Genomic DNA, 22,947 nt, shown 5'->3' on the forward strand with positions numbered 1-22,947 from the left:
TGGGTAATCAGTTGTACCAGCCCCATTTGTTGAAAAGGTTATTCTCCCCCCCAGTGAATTGCCTTGGCAGTCAGAGTGATCTTTGTGAAATTAACCCTCCCCTTTATCTCTGTGCCCTACTCTTTTCCTTAAAAGCCTCCAGTGTAACTAAAATAAGATACACAATCTTTTTTTTTTTTTTTTACTTTTTATTGGCGTATAGTTGAGTTACAATGTTGTGTTGGTTTCAGGTGTAAAGCAAAGTGAATCAGTTATACATGTACATATATCCACTCTTTTTTAGATTCTTTTCCCATATAGGCCGTTAGAGAGTACTGAGTAGAGTTCCCTGTGCTATACAGTAGGTCCTTATTAGTTATCTATTTTATATATAGTAGTGTGTATATGTCAATCCCAATCTCCCAATTTAACCCTCCCCCCACTTTGCCCCCTGGTAACCATAAGTCTGTTTTCTACATCTGTGACTCTATTTCTGTTTATTTTTAATTTTATTATTTATTTATTTTTGGCTGTGTTGAGTCTTCATTGCTGTGTGTGGGCTTTCTCTAGTTGTGGCAAGTCGGGGCTACTCTCTGTTCCGATGCACAGGCTTCTCATTGCAGTGGCTTCTCTTGTTGTGGAGCACGGGCTGTAGGCATGCAGGCTTCAGTAGCACGCAGGCCCTAAAGCACGCAGGCTTCAGTAGTTGCGGCGCACGGGCTCAGTAGTTGTGGCTTGCAGGCTCCAGAACACAGGCTCAGTAGTTATGGTGCACGGGCTTAGTTGCTCCATGGCATGTGGGGTCTTCCCAGACCAGGGCTTGAACCCGTGTCCCCTGCATTGGCAGGCGAATTCTTAACCACTGCACTACCAGGGAAGTCCTTTATTTCTATTTTGTAAATAAGTGCATTTGTACCATTTTTTTAGATACCACATATAAGCGACATCATATGATATATGTCTTTATCTGACTTACTTCAGTCAGTATGACAATCTCTGGGTCCATCCATGTTGCTGCAAATGGCATTATTTCGTTCTTTAAAATAAGATACAAAATCTTTATTAGAGTTTTTTTTTTGTTTTTTTTTTAAAGAAGATGTTGGGGGTAGGAGTTTATTAATTAATTAATTAATTTTTGCTGCGTTGGGTCTTCGTTTCTGTGCGAGGGCTTTCTCTAGTTGTGGCAAGCAGGGGCCACTCTTCATCGCGGTGTGCGGGCCTTTCACTATTGCGGCCTCTCTTGTTGCGGAGCACAGGCTCCAGATGTGCAGGCTCAGTAGTTGTGGCTCACGGGCCTAGTTGCTCCACAGCATGTGGGATCCTCCCAGACCAGGGCTCGAACCCGTGTCCCCTGCATTAGCAGGCAGATTCTCAACCACTGCGCCACCAGGGAAGCCCCTGTATTGGAGTTTTTATGATATACTGCGTGATCTAGACTCTGCCTCCTGTCAAACTTCACCTCATATAATTCTCCCACCTTTTTACTACCCTCCAACAACACCAGCTGCATTTCTGTCTTTCAGACATATCAAGCTCGTTTCTAGCTCGGGTTTTTGTACTAGCTGATTGGCCACTGTGGAGCACTGTTTTACTACCCTAACACATTGTTCTCCCAGATCTCCCCATTTCTACTTCCTCATTATTCAGGTCTTAGGTCAGATATCACCTTGTTAGAGAGGCCTTCCCTTGTTGAAATTAGTCACCCTCTTTCCCCCAGTCATTATCTAGAATTATTATTTATTTATTTACTTGATTGACTCTCATCTCCCAGTAGAGTGTATGTTTTTGGGTTTTTTTTAATTGATTAATTTATTTATTTCATTTATTATTATTTTTTTTTTGGCTGCGTTGGGTCTTCGTTGCTGTGCATGGGCTTTCTCTAGTTGCGGCAAGCAGGGGCTACTCTTTGTTGCGGTGCGCAGACTTCTCATTGTGGTGGCTTCTCTTGTTGTGGAGCATGGGCTCTAGGCATGCGGGCTTCAGTAGTTGTGGCATGCAGGCTCAGTAGTTGTGGCTCACGGGCTCTAGAGCACAGGCTTAGTAGTTGTGGTGCACGGGCTTAGTTGCTCTGCAGCATGTGGGATCTTCCTGGACCAGGGATCGAACCCATGTCCCCTGCACTGGCAGGCGGATTCTTAACCACTGCGCCACCAGGGAAGTCTGAGTGTATGTTTTATAAGAGATGGGCTCTTATTTCTCATTGTTAAGAACAGTGCCTGGAACATAGTAGGTTCTCAATAGATATTAACTGATGGAATGAAACATGCATGCATTACCTATAGGGGAGGAGAGATCATAATAGCAAGGATTTGGTAGTGTTTCTTCATCCCTGTCATTTGGTAAAGGTAACTGGTATTCTGGGCAGTGAAAGGGTGGCTTACTATAAGCAGGGCATCTGTATTTTTTTTTTTTGGCACTCTGTCTCTGAGAACATCACTGAAAAGTCTAAACATGTCCAGCATCTGAAACCTCCAAGGTGAGTCATGTTGGATCCTGGCAGATGGCAATGCCAGGTAGCCTAGATTCTTGAGGAGGATGAACTTTTGACCTAAGGAACTTAAGCCTGAGTTCTTAAAAACTGGACTCAGATCATCCCTCTGACTGTATATGTAGCTACATATTGCCTGGCAAACAGTTGAATTCATATGCTTAAAGAAAAATAGGTACTCCAATATAGGACAGAAAATTTTCATCAGATTTTTCTGGTCTACACAGTGGTTTTCAAACTCTTGGGCCTGAGAGCTGTGCTTTTTATCTATTTACTTGTTTTGTGACAGAAGGATTCTGATGCTGAGAAAGAAAAAAGAACAAGGCAAATATTGAAATCCATAGGTCTCTATGAAATATCTCTCAAAACTGGCTAGTTCTTTGTATTATGATTATGTGTACTGCAAATAATTATCTTGCAAGTCATTCTCTGGATGGTGGGCGGGCACCATAGTTCAGCCACGGGAAGGTGTTTCTCCATTATTAATTGATAATTAACTCTTTGAGAGCAGCATTGGGGCCTTCCCTGGTGGCACAGTGGTTAAGAATCCGCCTGCCAGTGCATGGGACATGGGTTCAAGCCCCGGTCCAGGAAGATCCCACATGCAGCGGAGCAACTAAGCTCACAAGCCACAACTACTGAAGCCCGCATGCCTAGAGCCTGTGCTCTGCAACAAGAGAAGCCACCAAAATGAGAAGCCCGGGTACCACAACAAAGAGTAACCCCCACTCGCCACAACTAAAGAAAGCCCACGTGCAGCAACAAAGACCCAACTCAGTTAAAATTAATTAATTAATTAACTAATTAATTTTTTTAAACAGAGCAGCATTGGAAGTCAGATGACAGTGGAAATCATACATTCAATGTGCTGAAAGAAGACAAATGCTAACCTATTTCCTATTCCCAGAAAAATTATCTTTCAAAAATGGAGAGAAATAAAGTCACTTTTAGATTAATTAAGATAGTTTCTTGCCAGCAGACTATCATTAATGGAAAGTCTACGCAAGTATTTTGAAAAGAAGGAAAGTGATCCCAGATGGAAGAGTGAATAGAGAGAAAATAACATGATAAATATAAACGATTGTTGACTGTATTAAATAATAACATTATCTTTTGGGGTTTAAAAAGCATTAGCATATGCAAAAATAATAACATAAGTTGGGAGAAGGGTAAAGCATTCTAAGGGCCTAGAATTAATTGTTCAAGAAGAGAGAATTAACTTCTGAATTTGATATGATAGGGGTAGATGTGATAGTTCCTATAGCTTCTCTGTCCAACATGGTAGCCAACTGTTGCTATTTAAACTTAATTAAATATTTACTTCTTAAGTCTCACTAGACACATTTCAATTGCTCAGTAGCCACATGTGGCTAGTGGATGCTTTACTGGGCAACAAAGATTTGGAATATTTCCATTATTACAGTGTACTCTATTGGATAATGGTCTTTTGGAGTAACTGAAAAGAATAGAAAACATAGTGGATAACTTCTAGATTAGTAGAATGGGGAAAATTAATCCTAAAAGAAGGAAGAAAGGGAGGTAAAGGAATGGTAGATTTAATAAATTCAAATATATGAATAATTATAGTAAGTGTCAATAGGACTAAATGCTCTAGTTAAAAGACAATGATTCTGAGGCCAGATTAAAATATATATAGTTGCTGTTACAAGAGACATATATAAAACAGTCTGAAGTTAAACAGAAAGATTGCAAATGAAAAGAGAAAAAAGAGATGCCATACTGTTGCTAATCAAAAGAAAGCTGGTGTATCTATAGTAATACCAGAAAGAATAGACTTTTACCTCAAAAAACATTACTAATAATAGAGTGTTTAATTTGCCAAGAAGATATAATCATTTTAAATTTGTATGTGCCTGGAGACACCTGGAAAGTAAATACCCTGATTGACTGTTTATTCCTTGGACCCATGGGAATTGCCACAAAGAATAAAGGTCAGTTTTTAACAATGGGAAACAAAATTTGTATGCATCTAATAACATAACCTCAAAGTACATAAAGCAAAATTTAACAGAATTATAAGAAGAAAGAAATTGTCATACTGGGAGATTTTAATATACCTTTCACTGTAATTGATAGAAGCAGAAAAGAGAACCTAATGAACATACATTCTTTAAAAAAAGTTAATGAACTTTTTGTTTTTGAATAATTCCAGATTTACAGAAAGTTGCTAAGATATTATTCAGAATTCCCATACATGCTTCTCAGTTTCCCCTAATCTTACATGACCATAGTACATGTGTCAAAACTTACAAATTTACTATTGGTACATTACTGTTACTATATTAGTCTTTGTATTTCACTAATTTTGTTGTTGTTGTTCCAGAATCCAATCCAGAGTATCACATTGCATTTTAATCACGGTATCTTCCTAGTCTCCCCTTGTCTCTGCCATTTTCTCAGTCTTCCCTTGTTTTTTATGAACCTGACTATATATTCTTTTCATCCACTCATGAAATTTACAAAAATTGACCTAATGCTGGACCATAAAGCAAGTTTCAACAAATTTTTAAGGATTTAAAATATATGAAGTACAGAATAGTCTCTGACCACAATGCAAGTAAACTAGAAATCAGCAGAAAAAACAGTAGAGACTGTCTGGATCAAAAAATCATAATGAAACTTAAAGTATATTTTAAACTACACAACAACTAAATCTCTATCAAAACTTGTGAGATTTAGCTGAAACAGTTTTTTTTAGCTAAAACAGTTTTTAAAGGGGTTTTTAAAGCCCTAAAATCGAATATTAAGGAATAATGAGACTGAAAATTAATGAGCTTTATATCTATCTTAAGAGCAAAAGTATTAAAATAGAAAATAAATATATAATAAAGAAGATTAACAAAGCTAAAATTCTTCAAAAAGGACTTGAAGAGACACTTCACAAAAATGGATACCCAAATGACCAGTGAATGTTTGAACTAGTCATCAGGGAAATGCAAATTAAAGCCTAAATGAGGTATGACTACACACCCATCAGAATGGCTGACATTTAGAAATCTGACAATACTAAATATTGGAGAAGATATGCAGTATAGAGAATTTTCATTCCATGCTAATGATAATGTAAATTGACTACCTCCTTTGGAAAGCAGTTTGGAGTTATCTAGTAAAGTTGAGGAAGACTCAAGAATTTGACAAGGCAAATTCCCTAGAGAAACTAGATTTGTGAAACAGGATAAATGTACAGGAATGTTCATAGCAGTATTATTTGTCATCGCCCCAAACTGAAAACAACTTGAATAGCCATCAAAAGATGAATGAATAAATGTATTATAGTATATTCATACTATGGAATGCTATAGTACAATGGAAGCAAAGAACAGCTGCATACCACTGCATACAACTACCTAGTATGTTATATTTTTGCTTATTTGGTTTATTGTTTGTCCTTTCTCTAGAATATAAACTTTATGAAAGCATAGACCATCTATTTTATTCACTGCTGAGTCTTCAGTTTCTCTAACAGCACCTGGTGCATAGTAGTGCATAAAAGGCATCCAAATGAATTAATTGAATGAAATATTAATGTAGAGATCCTGCTTATGAAATTTGAAATCTTTGTATTTTTCATTGCTAGTCTATAGTAGTACAACTGATTTTTATATATTGATCATGTATTTATTATTCTAGGTATATTTTTGTGGATTCCTTAGGATTGAAAATTCAGTTCTTTGGAAAGACAGTGAAGTTGAGTCACTAAAGAAAATTGCTGTAATCAGTAAAGGTGTTACAAAAAATAATGAAAATTTAAAGGGATTGTGCTCTCAAACTGCTTCTTAAGGGTCTGAGTTTTCATTTTAAATAAATGAAAACTGAAAGGCATATTCTTTTGTGTCATTTACCTAGAATCATAGCCAAAAGATCCACTTTCAAAGAAACGGCCTTATTTGGCTCTGTATCAGAAGGTTGACGAGTGAATACGTTTGTGTGTTTTAAGCTAACATGAACTGTTTAAGATATGTATGTAACATTTTCCACAGTTTCCTGCTTTAATTTATTCAATTAACTGACCTTCAGCCAACTGTCAGTCCCACTTGGATGGTTAAGAGGCTTTTACCATCCTTGAATTTTGCAGGAACAAAGAAAAATTATAATCTAGAGAAGTTGTTCTCAAACTTTGCTAGGCGACAGGGGAATGAAAACTTAGGCACTTGAGAAACAACTTGAGTTTTGAATTCTTTTAGCTTTTTTAAAAGCTCCCAGTTTGAAAACCACTGTCCTTACTATTGTGCAGATCTGTCAATTCTTGTGGTGTTCAAAGAATAGGTATTCATGAAGATCATTTGGATGTGGAAATAAAACATGGCCTCTCTTATTTTTTATTTCATTGTATTAATTTGTGTTAATTAATATATTAATTAATAAAGTACATGTAAATAATTTACAAATAAATATATTTTAGGGATGGGAGGGCAATCAAAGTAAGTTTAGACAGCAGATATCTATTTTGCTTCAATAGTAAAAGCAAAGTATATGGAAGGAGAGTAGAGATGCCCAATTTTATTTTCCTATACCTTAAAACTTTGAATTTATTTTTCTACTGTACCTTCACAAACAAAGATCAAATAAGAATCATGAGGCAAATATTTTCCCTAATTAATATATATTAACTTTTCTTTAGGGAAATGACATTAGTTATGTCTGCTCATATCTCCACTATGCTAGGAACTAAGTAACAAATAAAATGGGAAACCCTGTTTATCCCATAAATTAACATCTTTTAGATTTGCCTTCCTTTACAATCTTTTTTTTAAATTTTTTAAAAATTTAATTAATTAATTAATTAATGTATTTATGGCTGTGTTGGGCTTTCTCTAGTTGGGGTGAGCGGGGGCTACTCTTTGTTGCGGTGGCTTCTCTTGTTGCAGAGCATGGGCTCTAGGCCAGCGGGCTCAGTAGTTGTGGCTCGAGGGCTCTAGAGCACAGGCTCAGTAGTTGTGGCGCATGGGCTTAGTTGCTCCACCGCATGTGGGATCTTCCTGAACCAGGGCTCGAACCCATGTTCCCTGCATTGGCAGGTGGATTCTTAACCACTGTGCCACCAGGGAAGCCCACCTTGCTTTACAATCTTAAGAAATAAAGTTGCATATAATAATTCCATTTTATTAGTTTTTGCATAATTGAAATATGGCTAAGCAATATTGTTCATAATACGTTATTGTGAGCCATAAACAAAACTGGAAACTGTTGGGTGTTGATTTTAGTGCTGATTTTCTTTTTTCATAAGTAATACTTTTATATTTAGTATTATATTAGAATAAAACCCTCAAGAGTTATATGGGTTTCTTTGTTATTGTTTTTAATTTTATCATGATTAGTGAGACAGTTGTTTGTTTTGTAGATTGATGACATTGTAAAAGCTGTTGGTAACTGCAGCTACAACCAGCTAGTGGAGAAGATCATCTCTTGTAAGCAGTCAGACAACAGTGAGCTGGTTAGTGAAGGTGGGTGAGTGTTGCTATTATCTGACTTATTTTTGGCAAAGTAACTTGTCTTAAAATTTAATGTCTTTTAAATGTCTTAAATACAACTTCTAAAAAATAAAAGTGACTCTACCTATGAGAATTAAAAGAAGTAATTATTCATAAAGGTACCAGTGAAAGGTTTTTCCTAGAAACCTTTTTACTTGTTTTGTAAAATCACTCCTGGATTCTAATAAAAGTCTTTGGAATCACTTGCTACCTTTGATATAATCAGTTACTCAGGGGTTACTGATAATTACTCTTTTAAAAAAGAGTTACTATTTGGGAGTACTGAGGGAACTTTATAATTCATCCTGAACACTTCTGTTGACTAAGATGTATATTATGGTACTCAAGTGTTCATTTTAGTAGAGCTCTACCTTATATTTCAGTACAATAGTATATTAAAGCTCTATGCTGGATCAGAGTACACCTTTGATCATCAGTTTCCCTAATCCTTAGCTAAAATTAAAAATTGCTAAATTCATCAGCATAGAAGTATTTTTTGTGTGTTTGTTTGTTTTTTAAGCTGTGTTCCAGTCAGTGAAGGGAAGAGGAGATTTGAAACCAGAGTGCTGTCAGGAACCATAGCATTTGGGTATAACTTCACCGTCACCCACTTCACTTTTTCATAAATATACACAAATACTAAGACTGCTATTCTCCTCAGTTTGGAGGGTTAACAAAAGAAAGAGAAATCGTGAGAAGCAGACACACAGTTCTTTCACATGAGGTATAATAAAAATTTATCATCATCACTACATTTTAAAAAATTAAAACCAAATGACTACAAGAGTACCTAAGAACGTATAAAAGAAGATGTGTACATGAATCTCATACTATATTGATTAATAAGAACCCAACTAATTACACTACTCAATTATCCAGAAGTTTAACATGTTTATGCAAGAGGCCAGTAGCAGGAAAATACACAGTGTGTTAGTTGAGGCTCATCTAGTCTTTTGCTTGCAATAAACACACAGATATTCAGCAATATTGATCATTGATTTGTGTGACGCCTCTTTCACTGCAACCTAAGGCAGCAAAGTTTAAATTTTAGGGGAGAGAGGAGCAACAAAACTTGTTACAAAAAATATTTTCCCTCAGTTAACAAAATTCCACTCACTAGAACTTTCCATTCTTTATCCAAGCTCTCATTACTGTAAATATTCTTAGAAAGTAGGCTATAAAGAAAGTATCCATCTGTGGATTCCTGCTTTCTCAGTAACTTTCAGTATGCTATTCAATAGTAATTGAGAGAACAGTAGGGTCCAGAAAGTGTTAACAGATAGAATAATAGCCAATAAGTGATATTTGGATGAATATATTTATAAGGTAGGAAGCTATGGGAAACACTAATGTTAACAGCATTTTCACCAAGCTAGGCTGCAATATTACAGGGGTAGGACTTATTACACTAGCAGAATGAACAACAACCAAAAAACAGTCCCTTCATCACTTCTCCTTTTTCTCAACGTGGTTTTACAACTATTATTATTATTTCTCTGGTATTGAATCCCTGGGATAATAAAAAACTGTAGCTAATTTGTATAGAATTGATAACTTGAGAAGAACGTCTTGGTAAAAGCAAGTAGGAATCTTCCTCTTTAGTGGTATAGAACTTTCAGGTAATATATATCAGAGCTGATTAATTCCTTGATATGTAAATTTCATAATGGTGAAATTCTGCTTACATATTTCCATACATAGTCAAGGAAAAATTATATATGAAATTCAGTACAATTAAAAAGCTAAACTAGTTTTTTGTTTATAAGAAATTACAAATATGTAGTCTGTTTGAAATAAGTATTCAATCCCAGTGGCTACTTGTATAAGGCACTATGAAATCATCAAGGAAATGAAAGGCCACAATGGACATTTTTTCTTATATAATATAGCAATTAGCTTTTTTCCCATTTTCTTCATCATATTTTCTTGGGTATATTGTTCAACCAAAGTAGTCTGCTTTCTTTTTCTGTTTAGCCTACAACTGTAACTTTCCTTCTGAATCATAAAATATCCCAAAGTGGTTTATTTCTAATCCTTCTTTATTAAAAATTATTAAACTTTGGTCTTAGATGATTTTTTAAAAATTCAAATATCTCATCTCCATAAGGTGCAGAATACAAGAAATATGTTTACTATCATTCTTTTTTGATGAAAAAGAAATATTATTTAGTTAATAGTCAAATAGAATTAGATATTCTTTCAACTTCTTTCAGAGAACATTTTTTTTTTCTGGTGGCAATACCTTGTAAATAAAAGTACAGAACTTTTATATGTACATAGAATATTTATTACTTGCTACCTCTTTTGGATATTAATACTTTTTTGAATCAAGTTATAATGATGGGTTGTGGCATGGCAGCAAAAATCAACAAGGAAAAAAATAGCACAGTACCAGTTTCCAGACTTCACGATAACTGGTCATTTAATTCCAGAAGATCTCTCAGGAATAATTTCTCTTTAACAATTGTTTCTAGGTAAAAAAAAAAATATATGCTTAAGGAAATTATTCCAGCATATTCACTTATTCGAGCTCACTTATTGAGCTTTTATTATGTGCCATAAACACTGAAGATTATAGTTTGAGTTCATATTATTTTTGATTAAATAATATTGAGTTCCTTTTTCTCTTTATTTTGGAAAAACTCAAACCCATAAAATTGGAATAGCACAATGAATATATGTACCTATATACACATTTGTACATATATATGTTTCATCTAAATTCACCAATTATTAGCATATTGAATTTTTACTTTCTGTATTCACACACACACAATTTTTTTCCTAAATCATGTAACAATTAATTGCAAATATTATAGCACTTTATCCATTAACTCTCCAATATTTGTCTCCTAAGAACAAAGAATTTTCCTATGTAATCACAATGCAGTTATCTCAGGAAATTTAACATTGATACAATACTATTATCTAATATACTGTTTATATTCAGAATTCCCCAGTTGTCCCAGTAATGCCCCTTATAGCTTTTAAGTTTTTTCAGTGTAAGTTTCAATCAAGTATCATTTAATTATCATATCAATTTAGTCTCCTGTAATCTAGAACAGAAGATCCCTAACCTTTTTTCTTTTCTTTTTTTTTCTTTTTGGTCTTTTGTGGTATTTACTTTTCTTTATAGTCCAGGCTAGTTGTTTTATAGAATAGTCCTCAATCTGGATTCATCTGACTGTTTCCTCATTAGTAGATTTGGGTTATATATTTTCCGTGGGAATACTACCTAGGCGACACTATGTCTTTTCTAGTGCATCAAATCAGGTGGCACACGATGTCTGATTATCCCATTGTTGGTGATGTTCAAATAGGATTAAGGTGATATTTACCAGATGTTTTGTTGTTGGAAAGATGCCCTTTGCCATTTGTAATTAATAAGTAATCTCTGATATTATGTTTTGAAACTCCATAATTTGTTTAGTTATGAAAAGTTGAAACTACATTAGGCTTTTGAATATTCCACTAAAATCACACAGGTGTCACTGTTTACAAGTTAGTAGAAGAATTAGGAAACATTTTTCTCTCCAAGTCTAAATTAGTCTACACTCTATGGTTTGGGGAGAAATAAAGTTCAGTTTGCATTTATAATAATCAGCACTACATTTTATAAATTAATACCAGTTAAGTTCCAGTCTTCACTTTGCCATACTAGTTTTTTGTCCTTGAGCAAGTCACTTATTCTCTCTGAATACATGTCATGTTCTGTAGAAACAAGCAGCTGAGAAAGACTTTTCTAGTGTTACATTTTTGAATTTCATACATGAAAGTAACATTGTGCTATATCTCCACTGAATTTTTGTATCTTTTTGAAAGGGTTTTGTAGAGAGTATGTTGTATGAATGAGGTGTGGGAGGGACATTTAGAAACATCTTTCTGAAGGAAGTGTTTAGTTACATGGATATTATAGACAGCAGTGGTACTTCTCAGCACAGGCATAATGCTTACTTTTTAAATGCTATATAATAGAAAACGCTTTAATATATAACTAATACATTCTACTCAATAATTTAGCATTTAGCAAAGTAATGATAATAATTGAGGAGGGGTCTTATTTCTAAATGTATAAAACCAGGAAGTTGCAAATGAGCTATACATTTCCTTTGGCTGTGGCCTTCTGTATAACTTTTTTTTTTTTTTTTTTTTTTTGTGGTACGTGGGCGTCACACTATTGTGGCTCTCCCGTTGCGGAGCACAGGCTCCAGACTCGCAGGCTCAGCAGCCATGGCTCATGGGCCCAGCCGCTCTGCGGCATGTGGGATCTTCCCGGACCGGGGCACGAACCCGTGTTTCTTGCATTGGCAGGCGGACTCTCAACCACTGCGCTACCAGGGAAGCCCCTGTATAACTTTTTGTACTTCCCGTCCTACATTACCAATTCCTTGGAATAGTGTGATATATTGGTAACTGTTTACAACCACTTTGCAGCTTGAAGTGCTATGGCTTGACACTAAAAGTGAGGAAGTGGAATAAATCTATACTATGTAGCTGCCTCTGGCCCAACCAAGTTTCTACCAAGTTTATTTTCAATTTTTCGTTGAGTCATCAGTTTCTTAACACAGTTTCATCTTTACTCCCTATATCTGCACCTCCCTGCTCACTTACAAAACTTTTTAGAGCATTCTCCTTCCCCCTATTCCTTTTTAAAGAAAGGGAGCAAAAAGAGTAAAGGAAGAAAAAGAAGGAAAGAGAGAGATATAGGCTTTAAAAATATTTATACAACTGATTCTCATTATTACTGATAGTTATGTTCCATAAAGTTGCTGTGAACACTGAATTAGTGAATACCAAACCACTGCTCATAGGGGAAACACAACATTAGGTTCCTGTGAGCCTCTGGTCACAAGATTTTCATCAACTTATCAATACATAACTTTGTTTTTTGTGTGTTTCTGTTGAGAGACACCTTATTTTTTTTTAACATCTTTATTGGAGTATAATTGCTTTACAATGGTGTGTTAGTTTCTGCTTTATAACAAAATGAGTCAGCTATACATATACATATATCCACATATCTCCTCCTACCCTCCCTGTCCCACCCCTCTAGGTGGTCACAAAGCATGGAGTTGATCTCCCTGTGCTATGCGGCTGCTTCCCACTAGCTATCTGTTTTACATTTGGTAGTATATATAAGTCCATGCCACTTAGAGACACCTTGTTTAATATATATTGATTCAATAACATTAAACTCCTATCTAACAGCTCTGTAACTCATGCCCGGCTGAAGCTGCAAAAATATGCATTGTCTCTATAAGGCACATCACAACCTTTGTGTGCTTAGGAACACTAGCTTCAGTATTATGCTTGGGGGCCATTTTACACAGTAAAAATCACTCCAAAGAAGCACAAACATTTCACAAAATGTGATAAATGTGGCATTAAATAGAATGTGAAAATGACATTTGTTCACAGTATGAGAGCTGAAACAAGAAGGTGACACACTGTTGCCTATTTTGACTTCAGTGGGGAATGTGTGTGTTGGGTGACTCACTTTTTTTGCTGCTTTGCGCATATTCAAGAATGACCCTGAACGTGCAACAAGTATTGATTTTTAGAGTTATAAATTTTAGATAGTAGGCAAATTAGCATATACGAACCCGTGTGAATAATGAGGATCAACTGTATATATGGCTTTTAAATTAAACCCCAGAAGGTTTCTTTATATTTCATTATGTTTGAAAACAGAAGAGATGATTTCTATTTCTGAACTTGATATATCTACATAATGAGTAGCATATGTTGGAGGAGATTAGGATAAAAATATCATCAGTTACCCCACTGTTTTCTGTTCAGTCTTATGCCTGCTTTTAGTTTTAAGGCAAGAATTGAGCAGTTTGTGAATTGAAAATTATCTGGGATCTTTGTCAAAATCTTAAGTAACTCAATTTCTTGAGGCTACTTTTAATTTCTAAACACCTATCCATTGGGGAAGTAGTTGTTAACTTTTGCTCCTATCCACTTTTTAAATTGCTAACCCTTACCTTCTTATTGTTTTATTGGGTTTTAGTTTTATTGTGTGTGTTTCTTTTATTGCAAGGAGCATGAAATCCTTTGCGGAAGTAGGTGTGGTATAAGTAAATACATTTATTGATAAAAAGAATTTCAGGTAACTGTTTCTTTAGCCTGGAAATGTCTATAGACACATCTTCCATCGCAGAATTAGAAAAAAAATCTCCAATTTAGGGCCATCATGTTATAGTAGGAAGAGTCTTATTTTGATTGGCTTTTGTTCATACTTGGAACACAATGTAAATAGGAAAACTTTTAAATTTTGAAATTATTCTTCCATCTAATATTATGCATTGGTTCCTAGGCTTTGTAGCTGAGCAGTTTCTAAATAACACAGCCACTCAACTGACATACCATGGATTATGTGAACTAACTTCAACGGTTCAGGAAGGAGAACTTTGTGTGTTCTTTCGGAATAATCATTTTAGCACCATGACCAAATACAAGGTATGATATAGAAATAGCTACTGTTATTCTAAACTAAAGGAGCTTGATTTAGAGATGTCTTATGATCTGCTTCCAAATAAAAAATTTTAGCATAATATTCTTTAACCATCAAATTATAAAGGTAATAATTAATTCTTTAGGGTGGAATGGATTAGCAATTTGTTACTTAAAATCAGTTTTTTGTTTTTATTTAGGTCTCAACTCCATTTTCACAGGTTACTGCATTAAAATGTATTTATTATTTTCTTTCTAAGAAAAAAGAAGATAAACCCTAGAGTTAGAACTAGGATGACTGCTAATGATGGATGTTTACATTTGAGGGCTAAAGGAGTTTAGAGAAAGAATCAAGATTTGTCTTTATGATAGTGTTTCTATTATTAAGTTATCAGTGTGACTTTAAATTCTTTTTATCATGTCATTTATGGCTTTGCCAAAAAAATCTTACTGATTCATCCCTCTTGTTATCTCTTCAGTGCTTCCATTTTTACAGCTGCCACCTAATACAGGAGTTTATCAGTTTATCTCTAGATTTCTGTGGCAGAATACTGCTCTGATCAGGTCAATAATATTGCAAAAATGTTAGTAGCACCCAGTGCCTAGAGGATAAAAATGCAAGGTATTTTCTGCTATCCCCTTGTGTCAACACTTTGCTTCAGCCATAATGATCTGTCTACTCATTAATAGTCCTCCATCCCCATATACACTTTATGCTTTCCCATTTTGTTTCTTACTCCTAATCCCTATGTGAACATTCTCACTCCTTTTTGCCTATCCAAATTTCACCTATCTTTTAAGAAACATTTTCAATACTAACTCTTCAGTAAAGCTACTTCTTCTCTCCTTAAATCAGTGGTTCTCAACCCAGATTGTACGCTAGAGCTGCCTACGGAGCTATTTAAAAAATACCAATGTGCAGAACCCAACAGCAACTCAATTAAATCAGAATCTGTAGAGGTGGGACCTGAGCAACAGTATTTTTAAAATGTTTTCCAGGTGATTTAAATATGCAGCTAAGGCTCTGGATCACTACTCTACCCTTCCTCCTTTACTTGTTATGGGCCACATTGTCCTTACTTTGCCCTTATTGATGAGTACCTAGTTAACAGTTTTCTTTCCATGTAAATGTGTCTCATTTTTCTAAATGAAAGTAAGCTTATTGAAATCAGGAATCTGACTTTGTATTTCCTTCAACACTTTAATCAGTGAATTGCACAAAGTAGTGTAAAATAATGATTTGTTTGCTTATTTAAGAATACTCTATAGCCCTAGCTCTCCTGCTCCCCTGTTAGTTATAGCAAGGGTTTGTTTGTATTGTTCCCATATTTAAGCTAGATGTGTGCTAGGTATGGGCCCAGACTTATCCATACTCCTCAAAAATCTAAGACCAAAGAACCACAAAATCAGAATTATTGCTACATAATAAATACTGCTAAGTCATCTCGCTTTACCTGATCTCTTCAAGTCCACACTTTATTCATTCATTCAACAAATATTTATTGAGCATGATTATGACTGGGTACTTAGCTAAGTATTAGGACTGCAGCCTGAGCAAGGCAGCTATAGTTCCTGCCATTTAAGGACCTCCTAGTTTGACAAGGTACAGATGTTAAATAACTACACAAGTAGGTATCATTTCTATTGAGATACACTCTGTGAAGGGTACATAAAACATGCTGTGAGTACTTTTATTAGGACTTATAACCTATTTGAAGATGTCAGGAAAAAAAGGGGGGTGGTGCGGTTAACTAAGCAGATGGAACATGTGTGCAAAAGCCCTGAGGAGGGAAATAACCTAACTTTTTAAGGAATTCGAAGAAGGGCTATGTGACTGAAGCATAGAAAATAAGAGGCATGACGTAAGGCTCAAGGGCATGATGTAAGGCTCAAGAGATAGATATCAGATCTTGTAGAGTCCTAAGTTAAAAGGAGAAATAGGGAATTCTCTGGCAGTCCAGTGGTTAGGACTTGGCACTTTCACTGCCAGGGCCCGGGTTCAGTCCCTGGTCAGGGAACTAAGATCCCACAAGCCATGCTGTGTGGCCAAAAATTAAATAAATGAATGAATGAGAGAAGTAGACTTTGGTCTCCTGATGGCCTAGTCGTTCTTTTTGTTCTCTCTCTCTCTCTCTCTTTTTTTTTTTCTCCATAGGGGTAAGATAGTTCAATTGAGAAAACAACATCTCTGGCTGTCACGAGTGGTTGTTCTACAACTTCCCAAAATTGAGCTTTAGACGTTCCCTTTTTTTTTTTTTTTTTAACAAGGCCATATCCCTGACCTGGAAGTCCTTTACTAGTCACCTAGGTATTCGCAATCTTCCTGTGTGGTTGGGAAGGGTGCGCCTCTCCTGGAGCACTTTCTGCATTGGGTCTGTTTCTGGACTGAGTATGCATTTCCATGAGATGATGATAGCCGAGAGAATGTGTGCATTCTGCTATTTCTCACTTCTAAGTTTTTCTCAGTAAACCTTATTCTATAGCTAAACAGTGTATCACTAGTGGTGTGTGTCTCCCTGCCCCTCGTATAACATTAAGGTGCTTTGGACTTCAGGGCAAGCCCCAAAAGCAAGTTTTTTGAAAGGATAAACAAAATCGACAAACTTTAGCCAGGCTCTCCAAGAAGAAAAGAGAGAAGACCCAAGTAAACAAAATAAGAAATGAAAGAGGAGAATTAATAGCCAATACTGCAGAAATACAAAAAAAATCATAAGAAATACTATGAATAGTTATATGCCAACAAACTGGGACAATCTAGAAAAAAATGGACAAGTTTGTATAAACATACAGCTTGCCAAAGCTGAGTCAAAATAATTTGGGGCTTCCCTGGTGGTGCAGTGGTTAAGAATCTGCCTGCCAATATAGGGGACACAGGTTCGAGCCCTGGTCTGGGAAGATCCTACATGCCGCAGAGCAACTAAGCCTGTGTGCCACAACTGAGGAGCCTGCACTCTATAGCCTGTGTGCCACAACTACTGAAGCCCGTGCGCCTAGAGCCCATGCTCCACAACAAGAGAAGCCACCGCAATGAGAGGCCCATGCACCACAACAAAGAGTAGCCCCTGCTTGACGCAACTAAAGAAGGCCTGCCTATAGCAATGAAGACCCAAGGCAGCCAAAAATAAATTAATTTTTAAAAAAAGATAATTTGAACAGACTGATCACTAGAAGTGAAACAGAATCTGTAAAAAACAAAAAACAAACAAAAAAAACCCTGAAGAAACAAAACCCAAAAAACCCCCTGCAAACAAAAGTCCAGAACCAGATGGCTTTACTGGGGAATTCTACCAAACATACAAAGAACTTATCCTTCTCCAACTATTCCAAAAGATTGAAGAGGAGGGAACACTACCGAAGTCATTCTATGAAGCCACCATCACCCTGATACCAAAAATCACACAAAGACACCACAAGAATTACAGGCCTATATCTTTGATGAATATAGTTGCAAAAATGCTCAACGAAGTATTAGCAAACTGAATCCAACAATACATAAAAAGGATCATACACCATGATCAAGTTGTATTCATTTCAGGGTTTCAAGGATGTTTCAAACACATGCAACTCAATTAATGTGATGCACCAAATCAACAAAAGAAAAGACAAAAACCAAATGCTCTTCTCAATAGATTCAGAAAAAGCATTTGATAAAATTCAACATCGATTCATGGTAAAAACTCTCACCAAAATGGGTACAGAGGGAACACATCTCAACAATAAAAGCCATTTATGGGACTTCCCTGGTGGTCCAGTGGTTAAGAATCTGCCTTCCAATGCAGGGGATGAACCAGGGTTCAATCCCTGATCGGGGAACTAAGATCCCACATGCTGCAGGGCAACTAAGCCTGCGCACCACAACTACTGAGCCCCTGTGCTCTAGAGCCCGCATGCCACAACTAGAGAGAAGCCCATGCACTGCAATGAAAGATCCCGCATGCCACAACGAAGATCCCACATGCCACAACCAAGACCCAACACAGCCAAATAAATAAATAAATAAATTTTAAAAATAATAAAAGCCATTTATGACAAACCCATAGCCAATATAATACTCAATGGTGAAAAGCTGAAAGCCTTCTTGCTAAATTCAGCAACAAGACAAGGATGCCCACTCTCACCACGTCTATTCAACATAGTATTGAAAGTTCTAGCCACAGCAATCAGACAAGAAAAATAAATAAAATGTGTCCAGATTGGAAGGGAAGAGGTAAAATTGTCTTTCTATGCAAGACTCTATACAGAAAACCCTAAAGCCTCCGCACAAAAACTGTTAGAACTAATAAATGAATTCAGTAAGATAGCAGGATTAGTATACCAAAATCTGTTGCATTTCTTTATACTAACAAATATCAGAAAAGGAAAGTTAAAAAAAAAAAAAGTCTTTAAAATTGCATCCAAAAAAAAAAAATCCTAGAAATAAACCTAACCAAGAAGGTGATAGACCTATACACTGAGAACTATAAAACATTGATAAAGGAAACTGAAGAAGATTCAAAGAAATGGAAAGATATCCTGTGGTCTTGGATTGGAAGAATTAATATTGTTAAAATGGCCATACTACCCAAAGCAATCTACAGATTTAATTCAGTCCCTTTCAAATTACCTGTGACATTTTACACAGAATTAGAATAATCCTAAAATTTATAAGGAACCACAAGAGACTCCGAATTGCCAACGCAATCCTGAGGAAAAAGAACAAAGCTGTAGGCATAATCTTCCCAGACTTCAGACAATACTGCAAAGCTACAGTAATCAAAACAGCATGGTATTGGCGCAAAAACACATATGGATCAAGGGACCAGAATAAAGAACCCTGGAGTAAACCCACACACCTATGGTCAATTACTCTTTGACAAAGGAGGCAAGAATATACAGTGGAGAAAAGACAGTCTCTTTAGCAAGTGGTGTTGGGAAAGCTGGACAGCTGCATGTAAATCAATGAAGTTAGAACATTCCCTCACACCATGCACAAAAATAAACTCAAAATGCCTTAAAGACTTAATATTAGACATGATACCATAAAACTCCTATGCCAACAAATTGGAACAACCTACAAAAAATGGATAGTTTCTATAAACATACAGCTTGCCAAAACTGAATCAAGAAGAAACAGATAATTTGAACAGACTGATCACTAGAAATGAAATACAATCTGTAAAAAACAAAACAGGGCTTCCCTGGTGGCGCAGTGGTTGAGAGTCCGCCTGCCGATGCAGGGGACACGGGTTCGTGCCCTGGTCCGGGAAGATCCCACATGCCGTGGAGCAGCTGGGCCCGTGAGCCATGGCCTCTGGGCCTGCGCGTCCGGAGCCTGTGCTCCACAACGGGAGAGGCCACAACAGTGAGAGGCCCGCGTACCACACACACAAAAAAAAATACAGAAAAAAAAATACAGAAAAAACAAAACAAAACAAAAAACACCCCCCCCCCCAAAAAAAAACCTCCCTGAAAACAAAAGTCCAGGACCAGATGGCTTTACTGGGGAATTCTACCAAACATACAAAGAAGAACTCATCCTTCTCAAACTATTCCAGAAGATTGAAGAGGAGGGAACACTAGCAAATTCATTCTATGAGGCCACCATTACATAGAATAAAACAAAGGGGGAAACATTCTTTGACATAAATCACAGCAATATTTTCTTAGATCAGTCTCCCAGGGCAAAATAAATAAAAGTAAAAATAAACAAATGGAACCTAAACAAATTTAAAAGCTTTTGCACAGCATAGGAAATCAACAAAAAGGCAACCCACGAATGGAAGAAAATATTTGCAAATGATGTGATGAATAAAGGGCTAATTTCCAAAATATACAAAGAGCTCATACAACTTAATATCAAAAAAACAAACAACCGAGTCAAAAAATGGACAGAAGACCTAAATAAACATTTCTCCAAAAAGACATACAGCTGGCCAGCAGGCACATGAAAAGATGCTCAACACTGCTAATTATTAGAGAAATGCAAATGAAAACCACAATGAGATATCACCTCACACTGGTCAGAATGATCATCATCAAAACGTCTACAAATAATAAATGCTGGAGAGGGTGTGGAGAAATATTAATATGTGGGAATATTAATATTCTCACTGTTGGTGGGAATGTTAATTGGTTTAGCCACTATGGAAAACAGTATGGAGGTTCCTTAAAAAACTAAAAATAGAACTACCATATGATCCAGCCATTCCTCTCCTGGGTGTATATCCAGAAAAAACAAAAACTCTAATTCAAAAAGGTCCATGCATCCCTATGTTCATAGCAGCACTGTTTACAATAGCCAAGACATGGAAGCAGCCTAAGTGTCCATCAACAGATGAATGGATAAGGAAGATGTGGTGTATATAAACAATGGAATGTTAACCATAAAAAAGAATGAAATATTGCCATTTGAAGCAACATGGATGGACCTAGAGATTATCATACTGAGTGAAATAAGTCAGACAGAGAAAGACAAATACTGTATGTCACTTATATGTGGAATCTAAAAAATAACACAAATGAGTTTATTTACAAAACAGAAACAGCCTCACAGACATAGAAAACAAACTTATGGTCACCAAAGGGGAAAGCGGGGAGGAGGGATAAATTAGGAGTATGGGATTAACAGATACACAGTACTATATGTAAAATAGAAAAACAACAAGGATTTACTGTATAGCAGGGAACTATATTCAATATCTTATCACAGCCTATAATGGAAAAGAATCTTAAAATATGTGTAACTGAGTCACTTTGCTGTACACCTGAAAATAATACAGTATTGTAAATATATTATTCTTTAATTTAAAAAAAGAAAGAATGATTTCTGGGTTCTAAACATGGACAACTGGATGAATGATGATGCTCTTTATCAAAACGCAGAACACTGGAACAGAAAAAAGATGTGAACTTTTAGAACTGTTAGAGCTGCTTCTCAGGCATCCCTCCAAGTGGAAATGTTGGTTAAATGGTTCAGGATTGGAATAAGTTTTGTGTACAAATAGGGAGAGGGAGAGTATGAGATTTACAAGATAAGGTAAGAAGAAAAGAAAAGAAAAATGTGGAATTGGAAGAAAAGAGAAGGCCTAGGACAGAGGTTTGAGGAGTGCCAACATTTAAGGATCAACTAGTGGAGTATAAACTGGCAAAGGAGAAAAGAAAAGAAAAGAACAAAAGGAAAATCTAAAGAATATGGTATCATGTAAACCAACAAGGAGAGAGTGTTTCAAGAAGAATGGAGGGGCCTCCCTGGTGGCGCAGTGGTTGAGAGTCCGCCTGCCGATGCAGGGGATACGGGTTCGTGCCCCGGTCCGGGAGGATCCCATATGCCGCGGAGCGGCTGGGCCCGTGAGCCATGGCCGCTGAGCCTGCGCATCCGGAGCCTGTGCTCCGCAACGGGAGAGGCCACAACAGTGAGAGGCCCGCATACCGCAAAAAAAAAAAAAAAAAAAAAAAAAAAAGAAGAATGGAGATCTCAATTGTTAAATGCTATTGAAAAATGAGTAAGATAAGAACACTTGGGGGGAAAGTGTTCATTAGGGATATGGATTTCATTGATATCTTTTAGAGAATGGTGGAAGCAGGAAAAAAAACCTCATTGAATTGGTTAGGAAATGATTGGGGTCTCAGATACTAGAAACAGATTATAGGCAACTTTTGACAAACAACAGTTTGTCTGTGAGGAGGCACAGACATAATGGCTCATAGCTATAGTAGAGTGTGGAATCAAGGGAAGGTTGTTTTTGTTTAATATGAGAAACTTGACAATGTTAAAATATTGAAGGACTCAATAGAGAGAAATGTTGAAAATTCAGGAGAGGAGATAATGTTAGAACCCTCCAAGAAGGTGAGAAAGGGTAGACATTTTCACAGGTAAAAGGGATTGACCTTTGGTTTAAAAAGAGACCTCTCCATTGTAAAGGAGGGAAAGAATAGACTATGAGTAGAGCTACAGGTAAGTTTATAGATTTGATGGCAGGAAATTGAGAAAGTTATTGTTTCAATGTTTCTATTTTCTGTAATGTAGAAGGCAAGATCATTTACTGAGACTGAGGAGGGGTAAGATCTTGGTTTGGTTCCAGATTTGAAGAAAGAAAATTTGAAGTAGTCTTTACAGCATGTGGGAGAAAGGACTAACTAGAGAAATTAAGAATCACTAGGCAGTGTTAAGGATGGTAATTATTACGTGAATATACCACTTGTGTCATTTTTCTGCGGGAGTATTCATCAGAGTGTAGGCCTGGTGAAGGTAGTTAGTTATCCTAGATTTGGGACTTCGTTAAGTGGGTGCATCAAAGAATAGAAGAGCAAAGGAATTTAGGGGCGTGATGTTATTATGTACAAGATGATATTGTCCAAACTTACAAATATTTTCCTAGAAAAAAAAAACACCATTCTTTACAAGGTAGTCCTGTTTTTTTTGTTTGTTTTTTTGTCTGTGCCACGTGGCTTGTAGGATCTTAGTATCCCAATCAGGGATCGAACCTGGGCCCTCGGTAGTGAAATCAATGAGTCCTAACCACTGGATCACCAGGGAATTCCTGGTAGTACTAT

The 22,947-nt window shown here is 36.3% G+C and overlaps 1 protein-coding gene across 3 annotated transcripts in view; it reads left to right on the forward strand.

The window, feature by feature from the left end:
- The window catches only part of MINDY2 (MINDY lysine 48 deubiquitinase 2), an 85,592-nt gene that overhangs the window by 35,995 nt on the left and 26,650 nt on the right, over positions 1-22,947 (forward strand). For all 3 annotated transcript variants that reach the window (XR_014015243.1, XM_081226786.1, XM_081226787.1), the window contains exons 5-6: positions 7,830-7,932; positions 14,279-14,421. Coding sequence is in view for 2 of the 3 variants with exons in the window: in XM_081226786.1 (XP_081082912.1) it covers positions 7,830-7,932; positions 14,279-14,421 (246 nt within the window). In the remaining variant the exon portion in view is untranslated. The remainder of the gene's footprint in view (positions 1-7,829; positions 7,933-14,278; positions 14,422-22,947) is intronic.

Source organism: Mesoplodon bidens (genome assembly GCF_964165515.1).
Source record: "Mesoplodon bidens genome assembly, chromosome: 3".
NCBI classification, from domain to species: domain Eukaryota; kingdom Metazoa; phylum Chordata; class Mammalia; order Artiodactyla; family Ziphiidae; genus Mesoplodon; species Mesoplodon bidens.